The following is a 24,192-nucleotide window of genomic DNA, read 5'->3' on the forward strand; positions in this document are numbered from 1 at the left end:
AGATTCGTTAAAATAACTTCACCCATGCGAATTATGTGATGGATACAAAAAATAAACAATAAATACAGACTGTATAATATATACAAATTTAATTGTCTGCATAATAAACATTAAGTGTCGAAAAGGTATTCCACTTTTTTGTGTCGAATCTGCTGCCAAATATCGAAAGTAGTTTTTCGCAAATTGGTGACGTATTGCGCTGGGATTAGACGGTAGGATTTCGTTTTTTTTCTTTTCTTTATTATTATTATTATTATTATTATTATTATTATTATTATTATTATTATTATTATTATTATTATTATCATTTGTATCCTTTAGAACAGTGATGCAACTTTTAGTCTGAAACACTCCGGTACAGTAGGTGGCAGTATGCACCGATTCAAGTTGGTTGCGATCCGCCAATCAAATTATAGAATAAGTACAAGAACAAGAACAAGACGTATTGCGCATGCGCGTAAGTGGTAGCTGTAAGGTGGGAAAATTCATTTCTGTCGCGTCGCTGCATACCCGTAACATAAACATGATTTTCAGAAAAAGTTTACAACTTAACGGAGTATAGAAATATACTCAGTTATTCATTCATCGCCGTAAGTATTCAGTTTGTTTCTCAGTGTTTTGTTCTGTTTCTATGCTTGCAGGAGAAGTATGGTTCATTTCAACACGATGTAACGTTGTAGTGCGTTAGATTAAGTGCGTAGCCTAGCTAGCATGTTATGAGGCTAACTAATGGTGTGTTACTGGACGTTATTAGGCAATATGTGAAGGCACATTAATGCAAAAGGCCTTGTGGACACGCATGTTAGGCTGAATGCCAAGTAGCTGCAGTCCCATTAGTCAGATACAAAGATTAAAATGTGCAAGTTTGCAAAACAACTGTAAGTGTCCTAATGTCAGGTGCATCGCTGAATATATCACAGGCTGTTCTAGCTATACTTATTTAAAGGAGTGTCTGTACAGGGCAGTCCACTTTTAACAGCTGATCATGAGTATTCACAGCAATAAAAACAACTGTTATGTAAACTCTCAGTACGTTGACTGACAATACTGTCATTAAGCGTGAAACATAATAGGAGGCACATTTCTAGCAGTCTTCCGAGTAATTAACATTATTTTCCGATGTTTTTATGTGTATTTAACTTGTGCAAACTTCACATTTCATTGTCAAACCTGCTCACTTAAAATCATGACGATCGCTGTCCTATCACACTTTTCAATGAAAGAAATGGCATCAATGTTTTGAGCTTTGTTTTGTTTCTGTTCCCGCAGATCACCGAACGATTGTTTCGAGGGGCAGGGAAGGAGCAGGCCTCAACATCCCTGTGTGTGTGGAGGCTGACAGCCCCTCACTGTGATCTTTTTTTTTTATCTGCGAATCAGCGGCTTACCTGTTTGTGCAGCATGAAGATTGCGGTAGAAGGCTGCTGCCACGGGGAGCTGGACAAGATCTACGAGACGATCGGCTACCTGGAGAAGAAGGAAGAGGTGAAAGTGGAGCTGCTGCTTTGCTGCGGAGACTTCCAAGCGGCGCGAAATGAAGGAGACATGATGTGTATGGCTATACCACCCAAGTACAGATCGATGCAGACCTTCTACAAGTCAGTTCTTTCTTGTTCTTTTTTGTCTTGTTAAAAAAAGAAGTGCAAGAATTGAGTGTTTCATACTTAAATATTTCTTTGATGCAGATACTATTCTGGAGAGAAGAAGGCTCCCGTCCTGACCATCTTCATTGGAGGGAACCATGAGGCTTCCAACCACATGCAGGAGCTGCCTTATGGCGGCTGGGTGGCCCCCAACATTTATTATCTAGGTGGGGACCAGCAGACGGTGAATGTGATTATTCTGTCCACCTGTCTGTCTGTTAATTCTTAGGCATGACTTGAATTTGTTTTCTCAGGTTACGCTGGTGTTGTTCGCTTCAAAGGGATCAGAATTGGTGGCGCATCTGGAATCTTCAAATCACATGACTACAGAAGGGGTGAGGGTTTTTTTTGGATTGTCTTACGTTACACACACACTGCAGTATATTTATAAATGTGTGCTCTTTAAGGTCACCATGAATTCCCTCCATACAATCCCAACACACTCCGAAGTGTGTACCACATCCGAAATATTGAGGTATTCAAACTGAAACAGGTAAATAGAGCTTTAACTTGTTCTCTTGCATGCATTTCAAAAGAGTCTACATTTATTTATCTCAAAGTATATTCACAAATGTTTATTCCCACTCAGATCCAGATGCCCGTAGACATTTTCATGAGCCACGACTGGCCCCGTGGAATCTACCACTATGGAAGTACGGCGGAATTGTTGAGGAAGAAGAAGTTCCTGCGTCAGGAGGTGGAGTCCAACTCTCTGGGAAGTCCTGCTGCCGAGGAGCTCCTAGCTCACCTCCAGCCCAGCTACTGGTTCTCTGCACATCTGCATGTGAAATTTGCTGCTCTCATGCAGCATCCGGTGAGTGTGACAGCCTTTTAGCAACTAGCTGTATTGCTGCTGTTGTCAGTGTTAGCCGCTGATACATTTTACACAGTGAGTATAATAATTCTAGGTACCAATGTGTATACTCTCGTCTTCAGCCTAAAGCTAATGCTGCCCCACGTGTGACCAAGTTCCTGTCTCTGGATAAATGTCTGCCCTACAGGGAGTTCTTACAGGTGAGAGAAAGTTGTGTCGTTAAATACACAACGGTCACGTCTATGTTAAGGTGTAGAGGCGATGGTTCTGAGAGATGATGTGCACGCTTGTGTTGCAGATCGTGGATGTTCCAGAGAGACCGGGTTCATCCGAGGGTCTCGAGTATGATCCAGAGTGGCTTGCTATTCTGAAGTCTACAAACAGTCTACAAAACACCGCCCCTCACCCCTGGAACCCCCCCGAGAATAACGGCTTGCACGAACGGTACACACATATTTAGACATGAGTGGTCATGGAGGTGTTTGTGAGGTTGTGTGTGTGTGAATGCATGCGCGTACGTTGTCGCCGATACTGTGAATTCACGCGCGTCTCTTTTTCATATTCAGTTTAATATCTTATAAGCCAGGCTTGATACGGATAGTGTTGTGGATTGCTCAATAAATGGACCGTTCTCTCTAATGCTTAGTTTGCGTAAACACAGTGACCCATGCTGTCGTCTTTACCCATCAGGTGGGACTTCACACCTTCAGAGGCAGCCATGATGCAGGTGGTGAAGGATCTCGGCGGCGATCTCGCCATTCCAGACAACTTCAGCCGGACCGTGCAACCCTACGACCCCAACAAGCCCCAGCCGCACGCCACCCCCAGCTGTAACACCAACCCCCAGACCACCGAGCTCTGTGCCACGCTGGGGCTCACCGACCTCTACGCCCACGTGGCGCAGGGAGGCGGCGACTTGAGCAGAATTCGGGGCAGCACAGGAGGGGGGGATGATGGTGGTGAAAGTGCGGACGAACCCAGCGAGTACCCGACCGACACCTCGGGCTTGTCGAGTTCGTACAATCCCGATGAGATCACCATAGAGGATGAGTGGGAGGAAGAGGAAGGAAAGGAGGAGGCTGAGGGCGGGTGTAACCCACCATCAGCAGTAACGGGAGAAAATCTCTCTGACGTAGGTGAAGTCCACCCCCCCGGCCGAATGGTTCTGCCCGCGCCCAAATGTGATACCTCACCCACTGACCTGTCCCACGTGATGAACCTGCCGCCTCCCTCCCACTCTACCCCAGCGGTAGCTCCCGCTTGCTCTGGAGCAGAAATGGAAGAACACTGTGAGGATGACGATGACGAGGCCTGTCGTACCTTAAAGCGTACGAGCGACGGCGCCGAGGCTCCCGGCAGTAAAGGCACAACTCCCAGAATCAAACGCAGGAACCAGGTGATCTATACAGCAGTGGAGGACGACGAGTGAGGACTCATTTCATACCGAGAGTACAATTCTTGATTTTATTGATTTGTAAAACTTCGTATTAAGTTATCTATCTACTTTCTGCCTTTTTATACAGCTAACGTGACAAAGCAGAAGTTTGTCTTTTATTAAAACGCCCGAGAAGCAGACGGACAGATTATTATGTTGAAATGTTTTTGTACGGATAGTTTCAAGAGTAAAGTGGCCGAGAAATTAAAATATCCTTTGTTTTTAAATGAACTAATGACATCATAAATCATAGTGCAGCCACTTCTCAAACTCTCTGAGGGAGCCCTGTGTCAGTTTAATGTCTTTTCTTTTAACCAGCATTCTGCACTCAGAGGCCCGTTCACAGCTTTTTTGAACACTATACAAACTCACGGTGCTGGTGGAGAAGTCTCGATCAGGACACTGAAGCTACTTGTGATCACTGGAGAATGAATCAGTGAATGCTGTTTAATGGATGTAATGAGCTGTTTGTGTCTTATTTGAATATTAATTGAAAACAATCAATCATGTTTTTAAACATTACGTCTGCTTGTGAATCTGAAAATAAAGCCGAACAAAAGATTTTCCTGGACACCAACATGAGTTTAAATCCAACAGATTTATAACATTAAGAGTCCTTTTTTTTTTAACGATTATTCCAGTGTGCTCTGCTAAAAGCAATACACACACACTTTTCATGAAAATTAAGACAATATTCAACATACAGTGTATTCAACAAGATGTCTTTACATCCACACAGAGCGCTGATACAGTATAGCCTAATGACACGGTGTATTGGTTTAGAGCAGGGGTCTCAAACTCATTTTCACTCCGGGCCACACCAGCATCATGGTCTCCCACAAAGGGCCGGTTGTAAATGTCACTACTCGTAACATATTGTTAAATAACTCTGCATACACAGTTTAAAGTAGTCTTCAATGTACTCACAATACATTTCCATGTTAAATGTACAGTAACCAGCCAAAGAGCTGCTTCTATGACTGTTTAAGTATCTCATCATTTTGACTTTCTATCATAGTTATGACTTTCTATCTCATAACTTCGACTTTCTATCTCATAATTTCGACTATGGGGATATTTTTATTATCAAGTCTAACTTAAAAAAAAAAGAAAATGTACTTTTTTTTTTTTCTTGCTGGCGGATTCGCGGGCCACATACAATTACGTAGTGGGCCGGATTCGGCCCGCGGGCCGGGAGTTTGGGACCCCTGGTTTAGAGTGCAAAGCCAATATCAGGGGAACGGTATTCCTGCATACCTACGAAGCACACAAACATGATTCACAGAAGAAGAAACCCGGGAATAGGCACTTTGTTTTTTTTCGTGTGCGTTTTCATCAATTCACTTCATTTTCTTCAGCCGAGCCTTGGACAGCAACCGAAGCACACCGCTCTGTTTGAAGAGCATCATGGTAAGTTAAATGAGTAAGTAAAACCATCTCAGATCGCTGGGATTAGACGTTCACCAACAGCTGAGCGTGAGGACAGAAGAGACACGTTGAACACGAGATGGGCAGATGTTCTACAGGGTGTCGTACAGGTTTATAGAAAAGATCTCATATTTTCACCAATATACAACTGAAGCAGATTGTTTCTCTAATCTGGGCGGAGCCATAGATGGACGACCAAATTTCCTGCTGCTACAGCACCATCACTCACTGTAATAACCCAAAAGTGAGATGAAGCGTTTTATTGAACACAAGGATTTAGTAAGTCTTGTTTCTGCTGCAGTAGTACTTTGTGTTTGAGGGATATGTCCTCTGCTACAGACATGTAATTAGTCAACGGTTTACTGCTCATACATAATATTAAAGTCACGTGACCACACACACTTCAGATCAAGTCCATATCGGTGCTTCACGTCTTTCCTTGTGAGCACTGAAGCGTTTAAAACCCCGAAATATTTTAGGAACACGGCACTTCAGCAACCTTTTTAGTAAGACAAGCAAGTGTGTCCGACCGAACTGATCAACGAGAAACACAACGCAAAGTCAGCAATTTTGTAGAGTTTGGAGAAGTGTGAGTGGAAGGAGTGCCTCTGAGACACTGGAGCGTTCTAGAGAAGTCAAAACAACGGACAATAAATACGTACAAATGGATCTTATGCTCAGCCGACTGTGCCATGGATGGTATGGAAGGTATTACACACCATGGGATCATTCCAGGGGTACATCATGTGGCATTATTCACAGCGGGATGTGAGTGATTCAGGTCTGAGGAGGAGGCGAAGCAAGCGGGTACAAGCTCCGACAAAAGTAGAAGAAGAAAACAGTCACAACCTCAAAATGTGGCTTCTTAGTTTTACGTCTGGCCACTTTTTTTTGTTTTGCTCCTTTCCTTTCTTGGACGCTCTTTTTTATTTATTTTTACGCAATCAGGACTGTGACTGATGTCGGGATGAACACGAAAGAAACTTCACAAATTAGTGCTAAATACTACAACAGGCCACTGTCTTCTATATTTTCCTCCTCTCGACCTCCGTCTACCTCCCCTCGTTCTCTTCCCAACAGCAGCTGTCGGTCGAGGGACACAGATGTGGAGCATTCTGCGTCTTGCTCCTCCCAACTCGGTCTGCTCTTCCTTTCCTCTTATTCTCTCCTTCGAATTTCTGTGTCTGAATTTCTGTCTGCTTTGACAGGAGAATGAATGGAGGGTAAGGGTTGTGAGTGGATACTGTGTTTCCCAGCATCAGGCCCCTCCCCCTGTAGGTTGGCTGAAGGAGGTGGAGGTGGTGGTGTGGATGGTGGAGTACTGGTGGGAGTCGTGGAGGTCTAGTTCCCACCGCAGCAGGCTCGAGTAGAGTGGGCGTCCGGGTCCTGGAGGTTGACCCCCCGGTGCCGCGCTGCGTGTGTCGGGTTCTGGGTGTCTGTTTTTGGCATCTTTTTTGCTACAAAGACAAAGAAATATATTGTTACATAATAAAAAAAAATAACTAGAGAGAACTCAGAGAGCGAATATATCCACATAGAATATAAAAACAAAGGATTAATGAAGGAAAATAATACAAATACTGTTGAGATTTTCTTTTTTATTCCTGTAGTATTTTTTGAAAATGTGTATTCCTCATATCTCCTAATATTTGGTAAACCTTTCAAAGATTCTTGGATCCAGATGAGCATCAACATGTAATCTCTTGTTCATTGGCTCGTGGCTTAATTTCCTGCTTTCCAGCTACGTGCTGCTAACCAACAGACAAACATTTAACATATACTCTCTAAAGAGGGGGCGATGACTCCTACGACTTAAATCTCATTCTCTTCTGAAATAAAGGTTTTTTTGGTTTGAGACTCACCAATGGCCAGAAAGAGCTCATTGACGTTCATGGCTGTCTTAGCAGAGGTCTCCATGAAGAGCAAGCCGGTGTCTTCAGCATACATCTGGGCTTCCTTTTCCATACAACACACAAAACAAACACAAAAAAACATCAGCGGTCATTGAAACAAATACAAAAACAGCCTAAAGCTGAAAAGAACAAACGTGTTTTCATCTACAGGTAGCAGGAGCTCAGTAGAGCTCGACCTGTGACACATCTCTCACATGCAGCTTCTGCAACAAATAAGGTTCATGTTCTGGTAGCTGCTGACTCATAACAGCTCCTTCAGCAGCAGCATTTGAATGCAGCCAAACAGGCATGATAACATAATATCCTCGTGCCCGATTATCTAACCTTTTTATAATGGAGTACACAAGCATGAGGAAGTGCACCAACATCACAAACTATGCCTTACACATGACTATGACTACTTAAAGCACCCATTGTGCCAATAATACGAATTAATAAAACACACCACCTGTCGTCAGCAGTTATTCGTTAGGTTACAGCCAATCAGGGGTTAGACGGGTGCGTCTTACCTCAAAATCCACAAGTCTCCTCTCTGCCAGGTCGGCCTTGTTCCCGGCCAGAGCAATAACAATGTTAGGACTGGCCTGCCTCTGCAGCTCCTTCACCCAGGCCTTGGCTCGCTCAAAAGTCTCCTGCGCACACACACACACACACACACACACACAGCACCGAGGTCAGATCAACCAGTAACACTCATGTAAATACCAGACAGAGGGCATAGAGGCTGTGCATGGGTCACACATCAACAGAAGCGTATTTGTCAGGTAGAGGACAGACTGCTCTCTTCCTAAAGTTCATGCATGCATAGAGCTGGGTAGTATGCTATCAGATTGTCTGTTTTGATCTAATATTGTGATGTAGGTTATTGCCATAAAGGCTGCGTTACGGTTTAGTAAAATAATGTCTTTGTGTATTTGTTGTCAAACACTTTTGCACGCTACAACAGTTGTCAATATAGCCAGATCTACACAAACAACCAATGGTTTGACTCTGTTCATACTGTACCGGCTTGGTGATGTCAAAGACAACGATGGCAGCCTGAGCTCCGCGGTAGTACATGGGAGCCAGGCTGTGGTATCGCTCTTGTCCTGCGGTGTCCCAGATCTCAAACTTCACTGTGGTGTCGTCTAGACACACCGACTGAGCCAGGAACGCAGCTGGGGGGGGGAAACAAATGAGAGGTTACCATTTGTTCTTAAAATCACCTGATGAGCATTTAAACCAACACAACGTACAACCTTAGTCCACATTCACCTCCTATGGTCGTCTCCTGGAACTCATCGAACTGTCCCTTGACGAAGCGCAGCACCAGGCTGGACTTGCCCACGGCCATGTCGCCCAGCAGCACCAGCTTGAACTGGCAGATCTTGGTCTGCGGTAGTGAGCCGTTGGAGCGGCCTCCACTCCCTCTGGAGCTCATACTCGGGGGGGTGGGGGGCTGGGCCTCCTCCCTGGGGTGGAGATGGGTGCTTCTGGGGATGCGTCAGTCACTTGCACTGCCTTTCCCGAGTGTGAGTCAACTCTCGCTGACGATGTCTTTACCTCTGTCTGAATGAAGAAGTGAAATGTTTTGGTGCAAGATTACATCACGGATCACCTCATACACACTTATTTATTTCCAAGACCAAGTCCAAAGACATAGAATTTGAAGAGGAGGGCTGCAGATCTGAAATGAATTTGAGGAATAGCAAGTTTGCAATCCAACTTCTTTACATTTACGAGCCCTGAATCTCTTCTATGTCCACATCTCACATTGCATTACAAACAATTGTCTTTCTTTCTCAACAACAGCCCCTTTTAGGAGAAGTATTTTTGAGACATGCTTGCTCTGCAGCTGCATTGCTTGCCATTTCACCAGCCCTGAATGTCTCCTCTGTGCTCACTGATTCAGAGTTATGTCTGAGAATAATATGTCCCGCTGCTAGCAGTGTCCCATTACCATGCAGAGAAACTCGGGAGGCTGCGTCTCAAATTGCTGTCTCCCACAGACACGGATGCTAAACGTCCATCACTGCAGCACATTAATCATTGGACACATCGGACCTCAACGTCTCGTTACACAGCGTCTGGCATTGCTGCAGTGTGTCCCCACGAGCGTTGAGGTTACTCCTTCTGTCAGCCTTATCACATCACCAGATCCTCCTTATCATCTTGCGTTGTGTGCTAATGGGACACCGCACTGAGCGCACTCACACAACTGCATTTATATGTCGACGCCGAATTAAACACACAAATACTAGCCGTTGGTCTAAATGACATAAAGCTACAGAGAGATAAATATAAGAATATTCACCGTATAAACTGTCGTTTCAGCGGCGCAGGTATCGCAAGCTTGACTGTTGACAATCAGCTGGTAAACTAAAAAACGTTAACACTTCCTGTAAAATGGCGCATGCGCACTGCGTGCCGCATTGTCAAACCTGACCGCATTCCCTAACGGTCCGTTCAGTGACTTCACATTTTTAGATTCTTCACTTTCTACTAAATTTACGAATTTAGACTCGTTTTTATCTTCTCTTTTTACTGACGAAAACAAGATAAGTTCAATTTACAACGACAGGTTTAATCAAGGCCCAGCCGAGCGTATTACCACCGCAATCAAACATGATAACCTTAATGTGTTGATAGTCTGAAGGGGCGTTTGAACGGGAGTCAGACCCGTGTGGCCTCCACGCCGCAGGGGGCGCTATAACGCAGATATGCAGGCACACGGAAGTCTTTACCACATGAAGGATGTTTGGGTTGTTTAGATCTGTGGACTCCTCTCAGTGCTTAAAAACACTTTGCTATTTATATAACACGCTGTTGAATGTGTGTTGGACTTTTTGATATTATGCCAACGTCTAACAGAAAGAAGCAGGGAAAGGACACCGCGGTAAGTCTAATTCATTCATTGACTCATGTTATAGACCATGCGATTGTCATACAAGCATAAAGTTATGCAGTATTTATTGCTGTAACTTACTTTTCTTTTTGTGTTTTACATGTAGCCTACATCAATCTGACAGTGGTGTTTCACCAAAGTGGCAAAAACAGGATAAATGTTGCTGTTTTGCATATAATCCAACTGTAAACAGTGTCATTTTGCTTTTGACAGAAGCCATTTCACTGAATGGTGCACATTATGTTTTACATAATATGTAAAACACATGTAAAACATATTATGTTTTACATGTATTACAGATGTCCACCAGTAAAATAAGCAACTCAGTCATTTTACTGTTAGTTTAAACTCCTTGGCACTTTATTGCTATATAATCTAATACAATCCACTACAACAGCTCAGATATGAATGTTTAGTTTTTGTAAAAAACTTTCACAGAGGTGTTGATTCAACCATGTGTTTATTATTGACGTTGAAGTTTGCAGTGCTGTACATGCATGCATCTATGCATGAAGCCATTCATTCACACATCGACACACACTTACGGAGTCAAACACACATTCATATCCTTTAATCCAGACCTCATTTCACCTTAAATGAGAAGAACAGTTATTTATGTATTTCTATGTATTATTTAAAATCCATCCAGTTGAATTAGAAAACTGAGAATCATAATTTGTTAAAATATAATTGATGTGTACTTTATTTGATTTGACAGTTGTTGACTACACAGAGACGTTGTTACTACTACTAGGCTTCTTGAATATATTTATATATATATATGGCAGTAAATAGCGCGAGCTAGATATTATTGTAATGTTTCGGACCTTTGCCCGAGGAGATTTTCTCGATCTGGACCTTTTGGAATTTTAGTTGAACACCCCTGTTATAGAGCTACACCTGATATAAGTATGAACAACTTGAGATACTTGCATGCAATTTATATTACATGCCACTGTATACTTCTACTCTTCTGCAATTCAGAGGGGAATATTGTACTTCTCTACATTGAATTGACAGCTTGCAACAATGCTACTTATGCTGTATATTAATACACTCGTAATCCAATAATGTGCAATAATCCAGTATATATATATATATATATATATATATATATATATATATATATATATATATATATATATATATATATATATATATATATATATATATATATATATAAGTCACTTACCTCATGTACATAAAGTATCCTGTGACAATCTTTTCATATGCATTCAAGCATCCTTGCACTATTATCTCCATTTCATTGTCATTGTTGATGTGTTTATGTTCATATATATACTTTTGTGTATATATATATATATATATATATATATATATATATATATATATATATATATATATATATATATTTATGTGTACATAGTAGTATACTTGTTTTTTGTTTATTTGTCTATTTCTGTGTATGTTCGTTGAGAGCAACGGAAAAAAAGTGAGTCAAATTCCTTGTATGTGTGCATACATGGCCAATAAAGCTGATGCTGATGATAGTATAACATGCATTTTTCTGCTTCCACTGATACTTTGATAAGTACATTTAGCCAAAAAATACCTACGTTCTTTTAATAATTTCAATGGAGGACTTTTACTTTTACTCAAGCAAAGAATCTGAATATTTCCTCCATCACTGGCAAAGAGTAAATCAATGTGGTCACATGCTGAGGCATTTACAGTGATGACGGCTCCGTGTTGTTGTTGTTGTTGTTGTTGATCCAGGTGCAGGGAACCAACGACAGCAGTGTGGTGAGCAAGGTGTCCGCTGCAGCGCGGGGCTACTTCCAGGATGTCTTCCTCCAGCACTTTGTGTGCAAAGTGGCCAGGAGAGCCCCGCTCATCAACAGGTCAGCAGAGCTCAAATCACTGTATTGAACTCACAAAACCACACGCACTGTCGTCGGTCTTGATCGACAGCGGTGGTGTAATAAATGGACATCATTTATGCACTGACAAAGAACCGGCACATACAGGAGTCGTACTGTGATAACTTAAGTGTATTTGTATGTTTTAGGGGGTACTATGTGCGCTGGAGAGCTGTGGACCACTGTGTGAGAAGGTTCCTACACGTCACTAAAAACTGCCCCAGGAGACAGGTAAAAAAGCAGCATATTGTTCAACAGTATATTTCATAAAAAAGTACGAAAGGGTTGCGTGTTTGATATCATTCATGATACCATTTGTCTTGTTTTCCTCACTCCCTCTTTCATTAAAATTCCCCCTTTTGTTAGATCCTGTCTTTGGGCGCAGGGTTCGACTCTGTGTATTTTCGCCTACACGCCGATGAAGCACTCGGCGGAGCTGTTGTGTTTGAGGTAGATTTTCCCGATGTCACCCGACGGAAGGCTGCCCTGATTAATTCTAATATTACACTGAGGGGGATGTTAGAACCACATTTACCTCCTGCTACAGGTTGGTCATTTCCCTCACGCGTATTACTGAGATTCAAAGATATTTTCTTTGTCATATAAGTTAGATTTCTGAATCGTATGTCTGCCTGCGTGTCTTCAGGGCCCGTATACGTGTCCAGTGGTCAGTACCGTCTGCTAGGGGTGGATGTTAGAGAGGAGTCCCAGGTGGAGGAGGCTCTGGGTGCAGCTGGTCTGGACTGGGCTGCCCCCACTCTAATTCTCTCTGAAGTGGTGCTCACCTACATGGAAACACAACGGTAAGGACTGCAATTCTGTCTTTTTAGGGGACCAGATCACCCCTTTGGTGTATGCATAATTATATGATCATGTACTTGAGTTGTATTATTACAACAACTAGCTCTAATGCTTGTTTGTTTTCCATTGTGTGTCTTCCAGGTCAGATGCTGTCATCAGTTGGGCAGCAAAGCTCCTGCCTCAGTCGCTGTTCGTTATGTACGAGCAGATGCATCCGCAGGATCCCTTTGGTCGCATCATGCAAGATCATTTCCTGAAACTAAATTCAACTCTTCACGCGCTTCGACAATACCCAGACGCCGCGGCGCAGAGGCGTCGGTTCCTGGACAAGGCCAGTATGCAGACAGCATGTACACGTTTTGTCATAGTAGCTGATTGCTCCTGTTTTTCTGTGTAGTACGAATGTTTAATCAGACAGCGTCGTGGTGTTTTTGTCTTCAGGGCTGGGAGCAGTGCGTGTGTCTGGATGTGAACGGCTTCTACCTCGGGCTGCTCCCCGAGGAGGAGCGGTGCAGAGTGGAGAGCCTGGAGCCGTTTGACGAATATGAGGTTAGCCGTTGAAATGCTTCTTCTCAATTTGTCTCTGTCATATAAAATCCTACTTCCTCGTCACGATATCGGACAGGATGACTGTATGATCTGTCTGCACTTAGGAGTGGCACCAGAAATGTTCACACTACTTCATCCTTACTGCGTCCCAGGGCTCTTTGATGGCACAGGCGTTACTCGCTCATGCTCCAGGTAGCTATCACTTCATTTCCCTCTGTTCAAAACCACTGCCCCCCCCCCCCCCCCCCCCCCCTCCCCTTGCATCAAACATATCTTTCTTTTGTTTGTTTTGCATCAGTTCCTCCAGCGGCATCTATTTGCCCATCTTGGAGCCCCACAGCCCTCAGTGTGCAGACCATACCAGTTCCTATGGAGGGGCTGGGGATGGCTTCCACCTCGGTGAGCCCGGGGCAAGTCCTGCTGACGGGAGGCTCCAGCAGAGGAGGCAGGGTGCCAGTGACTAGGATCCTCCTCCGGGGCCAGGAAGGCTGGAGGTCTGTCAGCGTGGAACCACCAGTAGATTTGGGTGAGAGGACAATCAAAAAAATGACAGGTTTGGTTAATCCATAAAAAGTTAGTTTTAGCTTCAACTTAAATATTCATGCATCTGTACAAAATCATTGCTATTTTCTTTTTAGCCTTATTATCAAAATTGTGCAAGTAAAATGAGACTGACTGTGTTGGCTTTTCTCCCAGGTGTTCGGCTCTACCACACCGCTACCTCTCTTCCTGGAGGAGGACTCGTGGTATACGGCGGCCGCTCCTCCCCACTTAGCCCAACCAGAGGCCTTCTAAGAGTAACCCTGGACACCCGTGGTCCACCCGGTCCTCTCGACTCAGAGGACGGAGACACGGGGACACTTTGTGTGGAGCAGATGGTCTGTACAGGTGATGCACCAGCGCCAAGATGGAGGCACGCGGCTACTCGTGTACGTCACAAAGGTGAGATGAAGCAGGAAGTCTCTTTCATGTTCATATTTCTTTCATATCTTATATATTATAACAAAGCTCTCGTTTGTTTTTCTGCAGGAAAAAGCTTTCTGTTTGTGTTTGGTGGAAAGAATGAATCGGAGGCAGCTCTGGGTGACGGCTACTTCCTGTGTCTAGACCAGCAGCACTGGACTGAAGTTTGTGTTATCTTTTTAAATAGCTTTTTAATATCACACACAAATGATCTTGTCTCTCACCACTTCATTACATTTAAAAGGTTTGTTTTTAAGTGGCTTGTACGAGTGATTTAAGGCTGTGTGTGTGTGTGTGTGTATTATTTACAGATCCCATTAGAGGGCGCAGCACCAGAGGCCCGTCATTCCCACTCAGCATGTTCGTATCGGGGAGGTGTGGTGGTGTTTGGAGGGTTAGACAGACGGGGAGTTCCACTGGGGGACACAGCGGTGTTAAGGCCAACTGACGGAGGCTTCTCCTGGGAGAGAATAGAGCTGCAGCCCCCTCCTGTTCCCAGGTCTGTAGCTTTTCACAAGCCAACCACTTTCACGTCATTCAGGTCGAAAAAAAGACCATGGCCTGAAGTTTGTACTTTGCTTTTAGGTACTCTCACTCTGCCCATGTGATTGGTGAAAAGCTGGTTGTGGTCGGTGGAGTCTGGCTGCATTCAGACGGTGTACCAGGTGTCGTCATCATCCACCTCACCACGCGCAGCAGTGTGGAGCTCAGTCTGGACACGGTCAGTTAACATGCATTCCATCAGATTCCACAGCCATAGTTTTGAGTTTAAGTCAGTGTTTTTACTGTATTGATACATCTACTGCTGGTTGTGAAGGCATCAGTTGCTTAGCAATGCATTTGCATTGATCATATAGCCTCAGGATAGACCTAATGAACAAGATACTAACAGATACATCTCTGCCATCTCTAGACCTCGGTGCCCTGGCCGCTGATGCTCCACTCGTTCTGCTCTGAGCTGACGGACTCAGAAGAACCAGAGCTGCTCCTGATGGGTGGGGGAGGAAACTGTTTCTCTTTTGGGACTCACTTCAACCGTCAGCCCGTCACTGTGGACCTCAGACCTGCACTGGGATGACGTACCTCAAAGTGTTTCTGTGAAACTGTGAAAGCTGCTTGACCATGCTACTGGAGGCCCAGGCCGTATCGCTGGGCCCGCTGGAGGGAAGGAAGGGAGGCCCGGGAGAACCAGGACTGCAAAGGGCAGTCTATTGAACTCTGCTGCAGTAGAATTAGAGGTTTTGTAAAGGGGCTCTGGTGCTCAGAAACACTACCATTTGTGTCCACAGGGGCCGCCAAAATCAACACAAAATGAAAGTTCCTGAAGGAAAGTAGCTCTAAACCGAGAAGGTTCAAAAGACATTAAACAACTCATGTATAGAAAAGCCAAAGAAATGTCTTCAGTCTGCTTACTGGAGAGTTTTTATTTTATTTGTGAGACCTCAGTTTCAAATCACAAAATAGTCAATTAAAATCAAAGTAAAATATCAACTTTTTAGGTTATTTTCTTTCAACGTTTTGGATGGAGGTTAAATCATTCAGTGAAGCGCCTGAAGGACTGGACCGTAGGACTGACGGCACCCCAGTCGCCAGGCTTGCGGTACTCCCCCTTCTCCAGGAAGTACTGGCGTCCGCGGTAGTTGGGGTGCTCGTAGAAGACCCACCAGCCGTCGACGACCTTACAGGAGTTGACCTCCCTCCAGCGGAACTTCTCCAGCAGAGAGGGGCAGTCCTCTGTGGCCTCGAAGGCCTGGCCCCCGAAGTCTGCCTTCTCATACAGCTGCATTTTGTACAGGGTCCCGCTGGTCTGGAGGGTGACGGGAGGAAGCAGGGGGGGGGGGGATGGGGATGTATAGAGAGATGGGATTTGCATCTGTAAATAGGCTCATCGTGGTTATAGTGTGGACCACGTCTATTAGGTAACCGGCACCACCTGTCATTGTTTTTGTTGTGCAAAACTGTACACATGCAGCCTGTACAAACTAGATTGATTTTTGTATGGACGTGGCGTCCCTGCATCTGGCTGCAGGCTGTGGGTCAGTTGTACTAAAGGCCCGATCACACTAATAGACTGACCCCCACGTATTGGTCTCCATCGACAAAGCCCTGCCGTCATCAACACCACAGCATGACCTCTGTGATCACTTTGTTTCTCTCCTGTGCCCACTGTGGCTTTCATCAGCTCACCAAACAACCTCCGGTTCATAAACCCACGAAGAAGAGGTTAGCGGCTCGTTCAACATTCAACAAAAAGTGTTCACACAGTACATCAGATCACAGACGATGGCCGACTTACGAAGTGGACCACCTTGCAGGAGCTGAGGCGGTCGTTGAGGCCCATCCAGCGCTGGTAGTCTGGGTACTCCCCCCGGCTCAGGACGTACTGGTAGCCCATGTAGTTGGGCCGTTCGTACACCACCCAGGCCCCACTCTCCACCCGGATGGAGTTGCAGCGGCTCAGGTAGGCGTGGAAGTCCGAGCAGTCGCTGTCGCACTCATAGCGACGTCCCTGGAAGTTCTTGTCCTCGTAGAAGACAATCTGAGAGGGGAAGGACAACACATGGGAGACTTATCTCTCGTGCACTTTTCACATTGTCTTTGTTCGGACTTAGAAAGGTCAGATTTTACTGTTTTATCACACAAACATTACAATAAAGCCGTGAAAAGCATTCTTTTTGCATTCTCACTTTGCCTTAACTCACCCTGCCCATCTTGGATCGAATGTGAGGGATGGCCCTGGTTATGTTAAGGGGTGGTGGTGGTGGTTCCCCTGAGGTCTCGATTGCTGCACCGGCCCCTCACCGGTCCCTTTTATATCCCCGCGTTCCCACGTTTATAAACTGCAACGGTGGAGGCAAAAGGGGAACAATCGCTTTGTCATGAAAATGAGATCCAAAAAATGAGTCAGTGATTCTAGTGCTATTCAGTTTTTCCAGAAAAGCGAGGAAGGATTACGGCATAATGGCCGGGCATGGTAAGCGTCCATTGACCCCACTTCTCTACTGGCTGGGTCCAGTGCCCACCCACCGCCGCCCCCCCCGCTCCGGCTCTCGCACCATGTCACATATGCCAGCTCCAGCAGCTTGCCCCCAACTGGTGAGGACCTGCCAACTCATGACTTATTGCTGCCTTATGGAGGAATCCAGCAGTGTCCAGTATATTGTATATTGAATTATTGCTACAAATGCATCCGTTTTCATGCAGAATCTTGCTTTACTTAATTTTTTTATAACTATGCATTGTAGTTTATAAACTCAATATGCATTTTGTATGTAAAGTTAACAACGGTGGTCGAGGAACAAGTGGTACAAAGCGGCAACAAACAGGAATACTCAAGTAAAATACAAGTAACTAAGGTTTTAAGCAGTGATGGACGTAGTAAAATGTTCTTTTACTTACTAAGTATTAGTGTATAAATACTCTACAAGTAAAAGTAAAAAAATAATACACTTAAAAGTAAGTGTTGATTATGCAGAATGTCCCATTTAATAACACACTATTAATGTACTGGATTATTATTATTCATGCATTCATGTTGCAGTTGGTAGAGGTGGAGCTCATATGATTTACTTTATAGACTGCTGAGTAGCTTGAATAATATAAGTATTTATTAATAATCTGAATCTGTAAAGGAACTAAAAGTCAGATTAATGGAGTAAAAAGTACAATATGTACCTCAGATGTAGTGAAGTTTAAAGCATATAATCAAAATGCTCAACTAAAGTACAAGTACCTCAAAATAGTACTTAAGTACAGTACTTGAGTAAATGTACTTAGTTACATTCCACCACTGAAAGTGTTGCATAACCACAGATACAACAAATAGTTCTACTGTAAGATTGGATTTCAATGCATTTCTTTATGAACAGAAGAATTCTCATACCAAATATTTTGAGCGTATTGCTTCGTCCAAATGTAACGACAGAATCAACACAATAAGCCGCCTGGTTTTAGTCAAAACTTTAATTCATTTTTTAACAATCGCCACCTGTATTGTGCTCTTCATATAGTGTTCTAGCAGTAAGGCATTTTACAGTGTTATCACGTCTTTAGAAGGAAGACACACACCAGCATTTCTGAAAACTTACAGTAATATTCTGTTGTGCAATAACATTTTAACAGTTCGTTTTCTTTAAGTCAATCTTCCCTTAAATAATTGAAATGCCCCGAATACACACGCAGCAGTTCTAATGTATGCAATGTGTCTCAGTGTGCAGAAGCTCAGCAGGCTGTAATGAGTGCAAGCAGGAAGCTAATGGGCTGAAGTACACTTGGAGGTATTAAATCCTAAAAGAGGTTCTGGAGGCAAAGTAGATTTATAAAAAATATACTTACTATAATGATAAAATATACATACAGGGGAATTAATACAAAAATAAACATGCGTTCAGACAGCAACAGTTCTGCAGACTGACCAAAGGTTTGTTCAATTTAGCCTCATTTGGCAAATCTGCTGTTTCAGTTGTACTGAAGAAATTAAAAGGACAAGTGTTGTTGACTTACGCTCTACCTTCATACAATATGAGTTTGGATAGTGCAATCATGTACCTGCAATAAATTGTGAATATTCCTTCCTTTTTTTCCCCCCATAATGGAAAACACTTGATTGCCATTTATTATATTCTCTCAACACACCAGAAACACTATGACCTGAGCACCAATATGTCCTTAATACCCGAAGAGCTACATTCATTTAGCATCCATCTTTAAATACACGCGTCAACCTCTTTTTTTTTTAAACAGAAAATAGCACATAGTTAATATATGTGCTCACAGTTTGGGAAGAAATGGTGAGGAACCCTCCGAAGAGTTCACAGCAGTCGCGGTTCTCCAGGAACGCGACCGCAATGAGCCACAGCGTCTGACTAAAAAAGGACATAGAATCATTAGTGCATTGAAGTGCTATTGATGCTTCAAGAGACCACATGCATGACTGACAGGTGTCTAGCCCGTCACAGCCAGTCAGTGCTTTGGTCCTCCTCAACTCAGATTTTGAATTTGTCTCCAAAAGATGACGTTCAGCTGTAAACCCTAATCTCCAACACTGTCCCTTCAAAGCCTGAGGTGACTTTGCAGATGCTACACCCTGTGTGTCTGTAGCAATGTTGTTTTACAACATGCCAATCCACTCCTTACTTGGCTTAGACATGTTTTTCTTTAGATGGACTTGTAAAGAACAGCCCACACCAGCCTTCCAGTCAACGAGTGGGCCGTCAACTGCAATAAAAGCTGGTTCAACCGCTCCAGACTTACCAGAGTAAGGTGTAACATACCGTACAGTAACACTGGCAGTAAACATGCTCCTCTGCTTGTTAAGAACCACATGTAGCTCATGCTACCTTAAGACCCGGACGAGGCAAAACCAACAGTTCAACAGGCCATAGGCGACTGTCTCTCTGCCCGTCCATTCCTCATGCGTTTGGTATCGTTAACTTGGGGCGTCTCTGTTTCAGGCCCACTGGAGTCCTTTAGGGAGGCTATCGTGGGTGGGATGAGGCTGTCTAGTTCCTGCCTGTGCCCCGTCTCCAGAAGCCACTCGTGGAACTTGACCTCCACCAACTCCTGGAACTGCCACTTCTGCTCCCTTGAGAACACAAACGAGGAATCGGTTACAACAGACATGAACTACGGCGCAGGAGAGAGCCGGGATGTGGGAGAGATTAGCGTTAAAATACTGTGACGTAGAAATCAATCATTTCTTTCCCCTCATGGAACGGCATCCTGTGATGTTGTTCGGGGTCAGGTTGAGTGTAGAGCCCCTCGAGCAAGTTCTCACAACATGCCATCACTGAACTGAGTGGCTAACTCACATTCTTATTGATTTTTTTTAAACGGCTGCTCTGTTGTAACTTTCCACTGATTCAAATAGTGCGCCGACTATTAAAGCTTATTTTTACACGTGCATGTTCATTAGAAAGTCGATCAAATGATTCCACTTCTTTTAATAATGATGTGAAGACGGTCTGATTTGCGACTCACTTGTTCAGCCGGGCCGCCATCACAGTCTTCTGCCAGTTCTGAATCCTCCTCTGCTTTTCATCGAGTGCTGCCTGATACGGAGGAGGCAGTCCCCCCGGCACCTCACATGTGTCGCCCTCCGTCTGGAAAGGCACAACCAGCGTGTGCAACTCGGCCGGGGGCAGCAGGCGGTAGCAGGCGGGGTCCGGGTTGGACGACGTGTTGACGAGGCCCTCGTTCCCCAGAAGCAAGGGCTGATCCCAGGCATTGGGGACTACAGCCAGACCCACGCTGGCCATGTGATCCTCCAGGGAGGGGTAGAACGCGTGGAAAGGCCCCAGTGTAATGTCGATGTTTCCCGGGAGGAGCAAGGGGCGGGTGGGCGTCAAGGCGTGGATGGTGCAACGCGACGAGACTCCGACGGCGATCCTGCCGGCCACACACACCACCCGCAGGTTCTGGCAGCTGTGGATGTGGACGCTGGTCTCAACAGGACCCAGGACCACCGTGCAGTCACGGCATTTGTCCACACTGACTGATCTGGAGGAGCAACACAACCCATGACGGATGAGCCCATAAAAAGTCCACAACACAAGCGTTATCCACAGAAGCTAATCCTACCTGAGAGGTGAGAGAAGGTAAATGAAGGCCTCCGAGCATCGGTGGATTTTGATGTTGGCACCGGTCAGCTTGTCTGAGGTTTTCGCCAGAGTCTGTTTGAAGACTTGCGACATCAGCACCATCTTACTGCCAGGAGGAGCAGTGTGGGTGTTTCGGGCTATCTTGGCTCTCTTCATGGATCCCTCCACTGGAAGGCACAAACGGAGAACGAAGTATAGACCGACAGGAAGAAAGAACACTTAACACGCACCCTGACTTTTAACTCCTTCCCCTTCAAAATGACTGTACATAAAACTTCATTCCAGGAGATTTTAGGATACCTTGTTGAGCCCAGGCTAGTTTCTTGCCTGAGTACAGGCAGGCGGTCATCCCAAAAGGGTTGAGTGTGAGGCTCTGCTGGAGACACGAGAGGAGCTTGTGCAGGCCGAAGGAGTGGCTGAGCGGGGAGTAGCCGGCTTGTCTCTGGAGCAGACCTTTGGTCAGCAGCCTGTGGACGGGCTGAACCGCTCTGCCGTGGCCGACCGAGCCCTCCAGGAGCAGACCCAGGCTCCGCACAGCCTCCAGGGATATCTGGCAGAACACAGACGTGAATAGTAATTTGTTTGAGTTTTATTTCAGTCAAAATGAAAACTAAGTACATATGATTACAGTGGCTATTCTGTAAGCACAAAAAACTAAGTAAAGCCAAGGGGAGCTGCAGATTCGGGTGATAATTCGGTGTAGTTTCATTACTAAGAGACCTCTTTGTCATTTGAATCATCTTAACAAATTGCTTATAGCTGCTTCACGTTAGTTTGCTGTAAAGTAACACCGGATGTGTCCACAGACCTGGCAATCTCTGAGGGCCTGTCCAGACTGTGACAGCTGGCCAGGCTCCACCAGCAGCTCCAGAATCTCAGCTAGATGGCTTTTCACAAATGACAGGTGAGCCTGATCATCCCAGTTCTGCGGAACCAAACAGCAACAAAAGGACTATGAGTGGCACATCACGAAGAACCGAGAGAAGACGATAACATTCGCTCTTTAAACGGGATCATGTAGATGCTTCCCACTGGGCAATAGGTAGTAATCAGAATAATAGGATAGTGCAAAGCATGGAATAATGTTTCTCTTGCCCTCGACAGTAACAAGGACCTTGTTCTGAGAGCTGGTCTTGGCCTCTCGGTCTGATGGAGAGGGGGAGCGGGTGCGATGACTGGGCCACTCTTCACCGATCAGAGAGGTGCGCAGAGACACGCGGTTCACCTGCTGGATGAAGAGGAAGAGGAGGAACTGCAGTGTGTCCACAGACAGCTGGAGTGGAAAGGAGAAAGATGGTGTGCATATCAATGTGTAGCTCAGACTAGAAATGTGAGAGGAGGGTTCCAACAATAATAACCTCTGCCTGGGGAAGAACACAATAATACAGTGTCAAAAACAGGTCAGAGATAGCAGGTAGTAAAAAGTTTTTTTTGGTTTTTTTTACCTTGTTCCTTTGTTGATCCAGCTCGCTTTTGGAAGAGCACTGGGAAAGACACTCTGCCCACTCCAGCCTCTCCTCTGGAGTGTGGCCTATAAGCAGGTCAAAGGTCTCGAAATAGAGCCACGCTAGGTCTTCTGGAAGCTGTAGCTTTCCACAGGCGATATGCCTCCACATGGGCCAGCCCAAAGCGGGGAAGCAGCCGTCCCGCGTTCGCACGTAGATCGCCATCTTGCGCAGATAGTGCAAGCTGAGCTTGGAGAAGGGAGCCACCTACAAAAAAAGCATTCATTCTAGTTATTTTACATTTGCATTCACTGGGCGACATCTTTACATTAAATAGAGATGGGAAGAGTATGCTCACCTGCAGGGCACCCACTAAGAAGGGCTCCATGCGTGGCCATATGCTCACACTGTCTGCCTCCATGTCTGAAGAGAAAGGACATAAAAAAAGATGAGAAAGTCAGACACATAGACCGACATGCAAGAATATCACGCAGTCATTGTTTTGCATTACAGAAACACTAAATGTAGAGATTAACTGATGAGAGCTAAGGAGCAGCCTGTCTGTATGTTATAAAGATAAAGTGCACAACCATGAATATGAACCAGCTTTAATGGAAAATTATGGGTAGATAAAAGAAACATACAGCTAAACACAAGGACAACAAAGCTGGTATATTCATGTAATAGTGGATGTAAGAGTTAGTTATTGCACGGTTAATAACACAATAAAATCCGTCTGTTCATTTAACATGGTGGCAGATAACTCCTGTAATGCTCTCCTGGCAACTGACTGCTCATGTCATCAACACCTGACTTTAGCATCATAACATCAAGTTTGCTAACTTAGCTACCGTTAGCTAGCACGGCAAAAGGAGGACTAGGAGACGACCGTGTCTTTGCTCTTACTTTCAGCCTCTGTCTTCGTCCAGGCACTGCGAGGTTCCGTCTCGACGGGTCACTCATAAGTGAAAGTAAAACGAGAAACGAGGCCTGTCGTTGACCCGGTTTGTTGTGAATAGAGGCAGACCTTTCTCACGTCTACCCATTCTTCCTATTTCGCGCCCTCTCCTCTAAAGCTGGTATCTGTTGCGCGCAGCTCGCGGGGGCGCGCTTTTTTCTTCTTCTTCTTCTTTCTTCTGTTTTGAGGTTTATTGGCGGTTGGCAAACAATGAATTGGTGCAATACCGCCACCAACTGGCATGGAGTGTGGATCAGGTTCAGTGATTCTCAACATTTTCAGCCTGGCAAAAAAAATCTAAAATCCTGTGCTTTTATTTTCGAAGGTGATTTTTTATGCAGCAGAGTGCCGTCTATTCGCACTCCTTAACAATATGTGGCTTTAATTGCCTTGTGATGCTAATATCAGCAGAGGATGAACTGAAAACGATACCTCTGTCAAATGGCACTATAAGTAGACGAATTGAAGACATGTCGGATGACATCAAACATCAGACCACAGCTCGAATTAAGGCAAGTGGTCATTTTACATTACAAATGGACGAATCTAAAGACATAACAAACAAAGCAGTTTTACTCATTTACGGGAAACATGTGCGTATGGAGCCCATTTCCACCAGCAAAAAAAAATAAAAAATAATAATTCGGATTATTTATTTATTTTTTGCCGCCGGAAAAAACGTAAAAATAAAAATAATAATATTTTTTAAAAAGGAGAAAAATAAACGATCATTTTTTTTCTGCCAGCAAAAAAAAATAAAAAGTTACAGTTGCTGTTTATTGAAGGTTATTTTATTTTATTTCTGTATTATTTTTGTAGTATTTTATTTTTGTATTATTATTATTTGGTTTGTTTGTTTGGGGGTAAAGATTGTAAGTAT

General features: G+C 44.5%; 5 protein-coding genes across 6 annotated transcripts; 2 read left to right on the plus strand and 3 right to left on the minus strand.

Moving 5' to 3' along the window:
- Positions 1-458: 458 nt before the first annotated feature.
- dbr1 (debranching RNA lariats 1) lies at positions 459-4,457 on the plus strand. The gene is made up of 9 exons (XM_079276337.1): positions 459-590; positions 1,270-1,598; positions 1,686-1,810; positions 1,898-1,978; positions 2,051-2,136; positions 2,233-2,457; positions 2,580-2,657; positions 2,756-2,901; positions 3,148-4,457. The coding sequence occupies exons 2-9, from the start codon at positions 1,402-1,404 to the stop codon at positions 3,884-3,886; spliced, it is 1,677 nt and encodes a 558-aa protein (XP_079132463.1). The 5' UTR covers positions 459-590; positions 1,270-1,401; the 3' UTR covers positions 3,887-4,457.
- Positions 4,458-4,604: 147 nt separating this feature from the next.
- rab5b (RAB5B, member RAS oncogene family) lies at positions 4,605-9,600 on the minus strand. Its single transcript, XM_079276338.1, has 6 exons — positions 9,527-9,600; positions 8,488-8,781; positions 8,239-8,390; positions 7,743-7,865; positions 7,183-7,276; positions 4,605-6,777 (listed from the first exon to the last, which is right to left on the minus strand). The coding sequence occupies exons 2-6, from the start codon at positions 8,651-8,653 to the stop codon at positions 6,662-6,664; spliced, it is 651 nt and encodes a 216-aa protein (XP_079132464.1). The 5' UTR covers positions 8,654-8,781; positions 9,527-9,600; the 3' UTR covers positions 4,605-6,661.
- Positions 9,601-9,992: 392 nt separating this feature from the next.
- Positions 9,993-15,389, plus strand: lcmt2 (leucine carboxyl methyltransferase 2). 2 transcript variants are annotated; one of them, XM_079276978.1, is made up of 14 exons: positions 9,993-10,108; positions 11,855-11,979; positions 12,147-12,228; positions 12,364-12,544; positions 12,644-12,800; positions 12,940-13,129; positions 13,240-13,347; positions 13,452-13,539; positions 13,646-13,873; positions 14,044-14,289; positions 14,377-14,474; positions 14,622-14,809; positions 14,896-15,031; positions 15,224-15,389. In XM_079276978.1, exons 1-14 carry the CDS (start codon positions 10,043-10,045, stop codon positions 15,386-15,388), a joined length of 2,058 nt encoding a protein of 685 aa, XP_079133104.1. In that variant the 5' UTR covers positions 9,993-10,042; the 3' UTR covers position 15,389. The 2 variants fall into 2 exon arrangements, with proteins under 2 accessions (XP_079133104.1, XP_079133105.1); XM_079276979.1 differs by having other exon boundaries at positions 13,500-13,539.
- Positions 15,390-15,830: 441 nt separating this feature from the next.
- crygs2 (crystallin, gamma S2) lies at positions 15,831-19,459 on the minus strand (the record flags this gene model as incomplete). Its single annotated transcript, XM_079277244.1, has 3 exons — positions 15,831-16,117; positions 16,607-16,878; positions 19,447-19,459. The coding sequence occupies 3 exons, from the start codon at positions 19,457-19,459 to the stop codon at positions 15,845-15,847; spliced, it is 558 nt and encodes a 185-aa protein (XP_079133370.1). The 3' UTR covers positions 15,831-15,844.
- Positions 18,330-23,412, minus strand: tbccd1 (TBCC domain containing 1). The gene is made up of 9 exons (XM_079276980.1): positions 23,261-23,412; positions 22,713-22,777; positions 22,355-22,621; positions 22,024-22,182; positions 21,718-21,834; positions 21,210-21,459; positions 20,890-21,076; positions 20,290-20,808; positions 18,330-19,894 (listed from the first exon to the last, which is right to left on the minus strand). The coding sequence occupies exons 2-9, from the start codon at positions 22,773-22,775 to the stop codon at positions 19,681-19,683; spliced, it is 1,776 nt and encodes a 591-aa protein (XP_079133106.1). The 5' UTR covers positions 22,776-22,777; positions 23,261-23,412; the 3' UTR covers positions 18,330-19,680.
- Between the last annotated feature and the right edge of the window lie 780 nt (positions 23,413-24,192).

This window comes from Melanostigma gelatinosum (genome assembly GCF_949748355.1).
Source record: "Melanostigma gelatinosum genome assembly, chromosome: 10".
NCBI classification, from domain to species: Eukaryota; Metazoa; Chordata; class Actinopteri; order Perciformes; family Zoarcidae; genus Melanostigma; species Melanostigma gelatinosum.

Bases quoted from the DNA above. Each gene is read 5' to 3' on its own strand.
- rab5b (XM_079276338.1), bottom strand. From the start codon at position 8,653: ATGAGCTCCAGAGGGAGTGGAGGCCGCTCCAACGGCTCACTACCGCAG. The intron at 7,866-8,238 runs GTACAGTATGAA...GTGTGTGCGCAG, and splicing joins TCTTTGACATCACCAAGCCG to GAGACTTTTGAGCGAGCCAA. The intron at 7,277-7,742 runs GTAAGACGCACC...TGTATGGAAAAG, and splicing joins GGAGACTTGTGGATTTTGAG to GAAGCCCAGATGTATGCTGA.
- dbr1 (XM_079276337.1), top strand. From the start codon at position 1,402: ATGAAGATTGCGGTAGAAGGCTGCTGCCACGGGGAGCTGGACAAGATC. The intron at 2,458-2,579 runs GTGAGTGTGACA...TCTCGTCTTCAG, and splicing joins CTGCTCTCATGCAGCATCCG to CCTAAAGCTAATGCTGCCCC. The intron at 2,902-3,147 runs GTACACACATAT...TTTACCCATCAG, and splicing joins AATAACGGCTTGCACGAACG to GTGGGACTTCACACCTTCAG.
- lcmt2 (XM_079276978.1), top strand. From the start codon at position 10,043: ATGTGTGTTGGACTTTTTGATATTATGCCAACGTCTAACAGAAAGAAG. The intron at 12,801-12,939 runs GTAAGGACTGCA...TGTGTCTTCCAG, and splicing joins ACCTACATGGAAACACAACG to GTCAGATGCTGTCATCAGTT. The intron at 15,032-15,223 runs GTCAGTTAACAT...TGCCATCTCTAG, and splicing joins TGGAGCTCAGTCTGGACACG to ACCTCGGTGCCCTGGCCGCT.
- tbccd1 (XM_079276980.1), bottom strand. From the start codon at position 22,775: ATGGAGGCAGACAGTGTGAGCATATGGCCACGCATGGAGCCCTTCTTA. The intron at 22,183-22,354 runs GTAAAAAAAACC...TTTCCACTCCAG, and splicing joins TGGATCAACAAAGGAACAAG to CTGTCTGTGGACACACTGCA. The intron at 19,895-20,289 runs GTGAGTCGCAAA...TGTGTTCTCAAG, and splicing joins ATGGCGGCCCGGCTGAACAA to GGAGCAGAAGTGGCAGTTCC.